General features: G+C 47.1%; 1 protein-coding gene across 2 annotated transcripts; it reads right to left on the minus strand.

The window, feature by feature from the left end:
• Nucleotides 1-5,775: 5,775 nt before the first annotated feature.
• On the minus strand, nt 5,776-9,641 carry LOC128077999 (uncharacterized). Of its 2 annotated transcripts, none has more exons than XR_008205256.1 (3): nt 8,311-8,635; nt 6,229-8,103; nt 5,776-6,038 (listed from the first exon to the last, which is right to left on the minus strand). XR_008205256.1 is itself a non-coding variant. In XM_052677782.1 (3 exons), the coding sequence occupies exons 1-2, from the start codon at nt 9,329-9,331 to the stop codon at nt 7,407-7,409; spliced, it is 897 nt and encodes a 298-aa protein (XP_052533742.1). In that variant the 5' UTR covers nt 9,332-9,641; the 3' UTR covers nt 5,776-6,038; nt 6,229-7,406. The 2 variants fall into 2 exon arrangements, 1 of the variants encoding a protein (XP_052533742.1); XM_052677782.1 differs by lacking the exon at nt 8,311-8,635 and adding an exon at nt 9,132-9,641.
• Nucleotides 9,642-10,087: the final 446 nt, after the last annotated feature.

Genomic DNA, 10,087 nt, shown 5'->3' on the forward strand with positions numbered 1-10,087 from the left:
GAGGTAATTTCCAACCCAAGCTATTATATGATACTACGATTCCATGACTGCCAGTTCAAGGATCTGAGGAGGAATGGAGAGTATCTTTTTTTTTTTTTCTTTTAAGCCTAACAAGCCTGATGGGGAAGTCTGAGCTTAGTTGGGACTAACTAGAAGGGGATTCATTAGGTAATTTTGAAATGCGTTTTTCCACTCATGCTATAATCTTTCAAAAACACTTTGGAAAAGGTAGTTGACAGGGGCCAGGAGCTTCCTGTTCCACAGGCAGGAAGGATAAGTACCTCAAACTTGTTGAACTTGCAGGCTATTGTTACAGCAGTAAACTAAATGGCCTGAGAGCCAGGAAAGGGATCTAGCTGCTAATTTGTGCCGTTTAGTCACTTCCATTCTGTTAAACACCACCCCTCTCTGCAATAAGGTACTTAAGACCAAACTACCTGTCCCTGCTAATGTCTAACCCTAATTGTGCCCATGTTTTTTTGCAGGGAGAGTACCAGCTGCCCAGGCCACAGCGGTGCTGCAGGAAGAGGTCAAAGTCCAGTGCTCCTGGCTGTGTAGCTTAGCCCAAAAATAGGCACACAGCCAACAGTAGAACTGAGACCAAACGATGCAGTGACAGCAAGCACACACCGTGACAAGCAGCCCTGTGTTGTCCCATTGGCTCTCCTCCACTTGCTGGCTGTGCTCCGCAGGTATGAAAACATCAGGCTGTGGACACTGTTCCTCCTCAGCTTGTCACACACATAATTCATCTGCAGCTTTGTATGCAGTCATAATGCTCTGGCACAAACTGTCACAGATACAGTGTGTGGGCCTGCAGCCATCTCAGAGCTTCCCAGCAGCTCCTCTGCAGCACTGTGGTTTGGATCCTTCAACTCCAGCGAGGCAAACAGGGCTGAAAATACTGAGGGTACAGGCAGGGTGGGGGTTTATGAAAAAATAGCTGCAAAACTCTCTTCCTCTGACAGGATGCTTTACGTTGCCCAAAAATACTGAGGAAATACAGAATAAATAACAAAAGAGCACATAAATGCTGAGCCAGAATCGTGGTTACTCCCTGAAGCATCACATTGCCTTTCCTCTTCAGGTCACAGGGTTTGTAGAGGTAGTGTGAGTCAGACCCAGTGGACCCCAGGCAGCCCCTAGTGTGGTGCAGGCAGGGAATGGGCACTGCCAGGTCCCCCTGAACCGGTCTTCTGCTGGGGAGACTCATGGCAGAGTACCTCTCAGAGATCTTAAGTATTTATTTGTCACATCATCCTGCCTGGAAGAAGCAGGCAGTCTGTCAGCAGGCCAGAAATCACAAGGCATACTTCTGAGAAACGCTTTTCATTTTACCCATGATAATAGTGTGATGTACAAAGTGTAAGAAAATAAGATCTGCAGAGAGAAAACATTGCTGGAAAAAGTATACAGGCTTTTGAGTTCATAGATGCTTCTTCAGGCCTACGGCAGAAGTAGCAAATGCATTAAGTTCAAATTCATAGGATCATTAAGGTTGGAAAAGACCTGTAAGATCATCTAGTCCAACAATCTGCCTGCTACCAATGTTGCCCACTAAATCATGTTCCTTAGTATCAGTGCTTCTGCTTCAAAGCAGACCAAGAGGTTATGTGTCTGTGGAAGAATAAATACCTGTGTCCGTGTGAATGCATCCTGTTACCAAGGCCCTTGATAGAACTTTACAACTAGAACTCATTTTACTAGTTTGGTATGAACTCTACTTATGCTTCGTTGGCAAAAACCACTCTGAAATGCTACTGAAAAACAATGAGAGTTAGAAAAAGCCCTGAGTATAAAATGTATTGCTATTTTAGATCTAAATAGAGAAACTCCCCTTTCTCTTCATACCATTACACTAAGTTACCTATAGACTGACATCCCTTTCCACTACAGTTTCCCAACAGCTGGAGTGTAAAACCACAGCAGGACACTCCAAAAGGAAAATTATTTTTAAACGTACTCTAAGAGCAAGATTCGATCGGCCATTCAGTGAGTCAAAGACTTGCTTTTCAGACTCGATTGCCTTTTATAGGGTCACATCATGTAAAATAAATCTACATTTAAATCATATTTCAATGTTTGTCTCTTCCATGAGATAAACAGTAAAATTCAATAGAGTTAGAACACCACTGCTGAAATATATTTACCAGCTCTCACCCAGCAGGGTGTTTCATAGAGAAAGAGCGGAGTCTTGACGCCACTGCTATCAGCCATTGAAGAGACTCATGGTGGTATGATGGATTCTGTGTGTGTCATTTGTGTAGTAGCCTCTAGCTATGCAGCACATTTTTTTTAGTGGCATGACTTGCCCTAACTGGGACATGATTTTTGAAGAGCGCTTAATTTACTTAGAAGCCTGGTTGGTCGCTAGAGGGCAGAAAAGATAAGGGGATGGCTGGGTAGGGACAGTCAACAATAATTAACACTGTGCATTAGGAAATTATAACACATGCCAATAAAGAAAACACACTTTTTTTTTTTTTTTTTTTTTTTTTTTTTTTTTTTTTTTTTTGAGAAAGAAGTAGCCTACTAATAAACTTTTAAAACTATGAACAGAATTTCTCAGTGGAAGCTACCTTTCCAAAATAAGGGACCAGTAAATTTAAGAAATAAGAACATGTCACAAAATGAAAACAGTACAGGTTGCAGAACAGTGAATGTGTGTGCAGCCATTGTTTCTAAGGAACTATCTTTCTCCCTTCTCACCCCATGTCTGAAGCACTTTGGCAGCTTGTCCTAAGCAAGCAGGAGTTTTGCCAGTCACTCTCTGTAGTTACTGGGTTGTATGTGCCAGCTTTGCTTTACCAGCAGATAAGGGTAAAGGGGAAAATATAAAATATTGTTCTGGAAAAAACGATAGTATTATATTTCATATGGAAATATATTTTACATAAAAATTCAAAATCAAATAAAGTTTTATATTTTTGAGGTAGTGAAACACAGAAACTGAGTATTGTGGAGAGGAAAAGATATGTAACTAAGTGGTCCGATAGATGGATTTACAGCTGTGTGGTGCTGACAGGCTGCAGTGGTAGAGGATGCTGCTGTTCATTAGAAGATAAACAACAAGTTTTCTTTATTAAAGATCAAATGTTTTGTAGTCTGCTTAGATCTTTTATGCTTCTTTTTTTCCCAACTTTTCATGAATAACTTGGTTTAATGAAAACCATATTATTTTACTCTGTATACTGTTGTTATTTTGTACTGTAAAAGCTCAAAACTAATGCAAGGCAAAATCAATTATAATTTGTGATACACATTTCAAGCTTGTTGCACTTCCCAGGTATGGCATATCTTTTTCCACTCAAAAACTTGTTCATGTCAAAGGGGAACATATGAATCTAACAACTTATTACTATATAGTCTTAATAATCCAGCTAAAATGCAAGTAAAAGCTATTATTATTTCACTTGGAATGCATCTCAACTGAGCTAGACACAGAAAAGTCTCAAGAGTGAATAATTTAAAATCCGTGTAGAGAAACACTTATTGGTACCTACTTTATTTTCTGTGGGGTTTTTCTGGCTCACCCCAGTGATGCCTTCCAGGATCCTAGGGCTGATGCTGGAGACTTCATACAGTAGGTAAGTTGAGCGGCACAGAAACATTCTGTGCAGTGGCAGGGATGTAAGTCTTCTCTCTTGAAATATGCTTGGGTTTATCTAAATATGCTTTTTGAATACTGTCTTTCTTCAGAGGCTTTTAGGTAAAGCCTATGAAAACTGGTGGCATGCATTTTCCATTTTTCGTGAAGAGCTTTGCAGTAAGCAGATCATCCAATCATTTTTTCCATTCCTTGAGGGCGAAATGGCAGTAGTACACTGCTTTTTTATGCCTTTTTTTCTTTTCAATGTGTATGGTGATTTCCCCGTGCAAGTCAGGCTCTGATGGGTCTAGCATCATGTGGCTCTAAATACATAGCTGGGGTATATGTAGTATACACAGACATCTCTCTCGCACACAATTTCTATCTAGTCTACTAGAAAATACAGAATCATCTCTGTAGGATTATCTCCAACTTTGCAAGACCTATTAATTATAAACTCTTTTTTTCTATAAAAGCCATCAAATTAAGGCAATTAGTTTATGAAGGTGTCACTGAGACTGTCAGACTATAGAAATTTATACACTCAGTTTAATGCTCCCATTTTCTAGCCCATATTCAAAAAAGTTTGGCCTTTGATCCAGAAAAATTCTAAATGATGCAAGAAGTCTGAAAATACGATCTTTTCAGCATGCTCTGTATACCTACAGGCAAAAGTGGTTTTCTTCTTTCTACCTGAAAAAAGGATATCATATGGCAAGTTCTGAAAGATTTCACAGTTCTCTTTGAAAAGATAAACTAACAAAGCAGGGAGGTGAAAGACAGACGTCTTTGCAAGGTACTGGCTGATCCACATATTTGAGGTGGGACGCTATAGATACTTGTTCAGGAAAATCTATACTGGAAAAGTTATTTCTATCCCTGTGCATTGCTACAGAAATATTATTGAAGCTTGTACACAGAGTGCTTACACCTATTTAAGTTTTACTGGATTTACAACAGCAATCAGAAAACATTCAGAACTTAACTTCAGGTAGCACTCTTAGCATTAAGCTGATTATCAGAACATATCACACCTTTTGCTACTCCCTTTGTGGTGACTTATCCTTCTACCTTTCCCATTTGCTGGTATCGTTTTAACGCTCTTTTTACCCCACTCTCCTTCTTAGACAGCAGCTAGTTCTACTTGTATCCTCTGTCCTGGTCTCTCCTCCTTCCCCCCCACCCAGGAAGCAGAGAAAAGAGCCAAAAGACTCAAATGACTAAGCTACCCACCAAAATAGCCACAGCATCATAGAAGCAAAATCACCTACCCCATCAATCAAGACCAAGTTATCACAGAACATGCAGTAACAACCAGTTTGAAAAAAGAGAAGGAATGAAGCACCAGCAGAGAACAACACTGACAGTTCATGGGGAACCAGGGACATAAAACCACCCCTGAGCACAACCCGCTTGTCCCATAAATGCAAATAAATGTCTAGCATTTGGCTAGATCGGGCTCTGAAAAAAAATGCAATGGGAGAAGACTTAAGCACAAGCAAACATGGAAGGGAGGCATCTTACCTGAATGAAAACTTGCACTTGAGGCTGCTTGACACAAGACATGGGCGAGATTAAGGGAAGAGCTGTGCTACATCGGTCAGCCCTAGGCACCAAAATCCACCAATATCCTCACCTCAGCTTCTATGATTTTCCATAATGAGGGAGGAAAACACAGAAAGCTGTGGGAGAAGGTCCAGAGAAAGGCCACAAAGATAATCAGGGGGCTGGAGTACCTTCCCTATGAAGACAAGCTGAGTGAGCTGGGCTGGTTCAGCCTGGAGAAAAGCAGGGAAGACTGCAGGATGACCTATTTGCAGTCTTTCAGTACCTAAAGGGAGCCTACAAACAGGAGGGGAGCCAACACTCACAAACGATTGATAACAGCAGGGCAAGGGGAAATGATTTCAAATTGAGAGAGAGAAGATTTAGGTTGGATGTCAGAGAGAAGTTGTTCACTAGGAGAGGGGTGAGGTGCTGGAATAGGTAGCCCAGAAAGGTTGTGGATGCTCTGACCCAGCAGGCAATCAAGGCTAGGTGTACTATCAAATAAGGAGGGTGGTGGTCCTGCCTGTGGCAGTGTGGTAGGAGAACCATGATAGCTGATGTCGATTCCAACAAAGGCCATTCTGTGATTCTGTGAGAGAAGTTGGCAAAAAAAATTGAACCAGTAAGAAAAAAGAGGATTAAAGAAAAAAAGACTTTATTTAACACCAAAATTAAACACATAAGGAGACTAATAGTAGATATCAACAGAAGACCAACATGAAAAACAAGCTAATACTCAGGAAACAACACTATCAAAAGCAGAGCAATCAAATCCTCCACGCACATAAGAACAGTGGCTACCAAAGGCCAAAGATAACTCGTAAGATTAACAGCCAGTAGTTTACACATCACGCTGCCCCCTGCCTCCAAGCTCCATGTGCCGCTTCTTCTGCAGCAGCACCTGAAACAGAAACAAGAAGCATGAGACAAGATAAGCAGAAAATCCTCCAACTGAAGAAAATGGAATAACCAGAGAAGCAAAGGAACTCAACACACAACCACCCAGCCAAAGAAGGCCTTGCAGTCCCCCCCCACACCATCCCATCCAAAACATGTCCAAGCAAAAACTACTTTGAGCCGCTTTTCCTCACCTCACTGACGCCCGGAGGACTTCCAGCCGGTGCCGCGGGAGATCACAGAGGCGGGCAGACTGGGCAAATGAGGCTGGGCACGCAGAAAGCAGTGGCCAAAGAGTCAGCTTCCCTGCTTACAGGGGACCCCCAGCCACTGGCTCCGTTGCAAAGGGCCTGGGACTGCGGGGCACAGGTGCTCCCTGACTTACAGGGCAGCCCCCATCCCTACGCCCGAGGGAGGCTCCTTCTCTCCCAGTCCGGGGCACCTCGACCCACACCCCGCTAGCGGGGCGGTCACCCCACACAGGCTGCCAGCAGAGCACAAACGCTCACTCACCCAGACCCTGATTACAGGCGGGCGGACGACACCCCTGGAGCCACAGAGCTCGGTTTCCCCCCCAGCGGCAGGAACAACTCTCAGCAGCCAGGCAGCGGGGCGGCACGGCCAAAGGCCGCTGTCAGGATCCCAACCCTGATTCCAGGGAGGGCGCAAGCCCAACCCCACATCTCGCGGCCCCGTGCCTCTGAAAGGCCGGGGCCACATTCCCGCCCGAGTACGGGGGGGGGTCTCTCAGAACGCAGCTCCCCAAGCACACACAGGGGGCACGCACAGCCCTGCCTACAGGACGGTACCCCCACACCTCACCCTCTCCAAGAAGCCCCGCGGAGCGCAAGGCTCCCGCCAACGCCTGAGCTACAGGCTGGCCCGCCCGGCAGCAGCACAACATCACCAACGTCTTGTTTTTGGGAGCCTAGGAAGCAACCTCGACCCAGCGAGCAGGGAGGTCACTCCACACACAAGCAGCACCTCAACCTGCACCCTCTGACGGGACAGGGAGGGGTCATTCCCACCAGCTGGATGGCTAAAGCAGCCGGCTGCAACGCCGCAGCCTCCCCACACCTGATTACAGGGCGGGCGGGCTGCTCAGGGACAGAGGGCTCCGCGGCTCGGGACACGCACCCCGAGTACGGGGCTGTCACGCCGCCAGCAAGGACAGGCCCAAGCCCTGGCTACAGGGTGGCCTCGGCCACAGGGCTACCGTGTGGCTCTGATCTGTACTAAGTAAAAAGGAGGAAGACAGGACACTCGCTGCGCTCGTGGGACTAAGAGGGAACACCCCTTTTGCGGCATGCGCCAAAGTCCTCCATTCCCCCCCGGGAAGCCAAAGCTAAGCTGCAGCCATCTTTGTGGGGGCCTAAAGGGAAAGCTCAGTCGCTCCACAAACACAAACACGGAAAGGAAGGGGAACACGCACACAGGCACGACTTTCCAGAAGGGAAGGACAACGCAGCGCAGCCAAACCCTGGGAATAAACCCACAACCACGGGCAACAGACAAGAGCCTGTGACCTGTCCCTAGCCTGCACGGAGGCCACAGACCTCAACGCGCCAAGGGGCTTCGCAGGTAAAGCCAGAGGCCTCGACGCACACCCCGAGTACGGGGCCGTCGCATTGACAGGCCACCACCAGGCAACGATGCCGAGGGGCCGGAGGAGGAAGAGGGGCAGGGAAACGGCACTACCCTGCTTACAGGGTGGCCTCGGGGTCCGGCGAGCTCCGTTTCCCACTCGGGTGCGGAGAGGTGGCTCTCGCCCTGCGTTACAGGGGGCCACGCTCCCCAGGCAGCCAAAGGAGCAGCAAGGCAAAAGGCCAACTACAGCAAAGACCCGAGCCCTGCTTACAGGGAGGTCGCCCAGCACAAAGCCGGCCAGATCGCCAAAGGCGCCGGCAACGCTCGACTCAGATGGGACTGCGCCCCCGCTAACGGGACAGGTGCTTTGCCCAGGGTGCCTCTCTCCTTCCCCCCCGCATCTGCACGCTTCGGCTTCCTCTTCTTGCTCGCTCCTGCCTCCCAGGTCCCCACGCCGCTTCTTCTTTCTTCTGCAGCAGCTCCTGAAACATCAGTGGGGACACCGTTAGACCTGCGGAGTGGCAAGCCTCCCACCTGAAGGAAAAGGCAAACGCAGCGTCGCCAAACAACCCGGCACGCGACCACCCAGCCAAGGAAGGCCTTGCAACCCTCTCCCCTGCCCCCCCGTTCCCCTCAGCCAGCCCCCAAGCTCATCCCAGCAAAAACTACTTTGAGCAGCTTTTCCTCACCTCACTGACGCCCGGAGGACTTCCAGCCGGTGCCGCGGGAGATCACAGAGGCGGGCAGACTGGGCAAATGAGGCTGGGCACGCAGAAAGCAGTGGCCAAAGAGTCAGCTTCCCTGCTTACAGGGGACCCCCAGCCACTGGCTCCGTTGCAAAGGTTCTCCTTCTCTCTGCAGTAATTTTTCCATACGAAGGTAATCATTGTACCATCTTAGCTCTTTTTTCATTTGAGTGGTCCCCTTGCAGCAGTGATGTGTTTTGGGTTTTTTTTTTTGACCAGAGATCGTCACGTCTTTTTGTTCATGTCAGGTTCTGTGTTCTGTAATTTTAGCTTATTTGCTCATTCCCTGATGATGATACAAGTGAGACCGCTAGTTTTTAAATTTTATTGCCTTAGAGGAGAATTAACAACCTGACATTCAAATTTATATTTCTGTTGGAGCATCCTACCTTTTTCTCCTATAGTTTGTTTATCACCTTTAGCTTCTTAGGTAGCAGACCTGTACTTCAGAACTTCACACCTTCCAACCACACTGAGTATCTCATGTCCTTGCCCATACCCACAGCCCCATTTAAGATTTGTAATTAAGTAAGCCTGTATGAATGAAAACTGCAACAGCTAATAAATCTCCTTTATTATAGCTGCTTTTTGTTGTCTCGTAGCATCTTATCCCACACAGCAGTTTGCCAAGCGTGGTGTGGGTCAGGAGCCGCCACCACCGGCTGCGCGCCGCCTCATGAAGCCCCCGCCGGCGCGCCGCCTCACGAAGCCCCCGCCGGCGCGCCGCCTCAGCCCAAATTCGCCGCACCTCGGCCCCTTCGTACCTCAGCTCTGGAGACCGCTTGCCGCCTTCGTCGCCGCTGCTTCTACGCTCTGCCTTTCTCTCATGAATCCCCCGCTCCTTCTCACGCACTGTGGAGATTGCGTCTCTCACCTGTCCGCCCGCGCACCTTATATAGATGTCCAGGCTGCCGGCCAGCCAATAGGAGCCTAGAACGCTGCTGTCGTTTCCCGCCTTTGTCATTTCCCGCCGCTTTCTCTGCTCACCTGAGCGTTCCCACCCTTCCTAGCTGAGGGCGGCCGGGTCGGGGTCACCTGAAGGTCAGGGCCGGCGTCACCCAAAGGTCACGGCCCTTCTCTCGGGCGTTGCTGCCCGGCCCCTCGGGGCAGAGCTGCCTCACAGGTGATCTCACCCCACAAACGGTCACCTGGCAGAGCTGCCTGTGGGGAGCTCATTTCTTCCATTTCAGTGTTTCTTTTAACAGTCGTCTACACATCAGGTGTTCCTTTCTGAGCTGTAGATGCCCACAAAAGTAATTAAAAAATAAAATAGATGTATGAGATCTAATAAATGTATATATAATGTATAGATCTAATATGTAAATATGTAATGATCTAAAATGTATATAATGTATAGATCTAATAAAATAGATCTATAAAAAAAATAGATTTTTAAAGGAATTCTTCAGTGTGACACCTTCCACCTCTGCCCCTATATCAAAAATCCCTTCTGAGCTCTGAGATACTGTTATGGAGGAAAAAGAGTGAAAAAAAGTGATACCTGATGTAGGAAAGACACAATTTATTTGTCAACTCAGGATATCTTTGTTCTGTAGACCTGCTATAGACTGTTTTATAACTCATTTACACACCGTGGTTGGAAACACTCACGTAATGGCTGTGCCCTGCAGTTTGTGTTTGCTAAATTCGTTTCATTCTGTCACTGGCTACGTTCTTTCTCATTGTAACAATGGTAGAAAAGGGGTCCATGAAGGCCACA

This window comes from Tympanuchus pallidicinctus, unplaced genomic scaffold, assembly GCF_026119805.1.
Source record: "Tympanuchus pallidicinctus isolate F22 unplaced genomic scaffold, pur_lepc_1.0 scaffold16, whole genome shotgun sequence".
Lineage (NCBI taxonomy): Eukaryota > Metazoa > Chordata > Aves > Galliformes > Phasianidae > Tympanuchus > Tympanuchus pallidicinctus.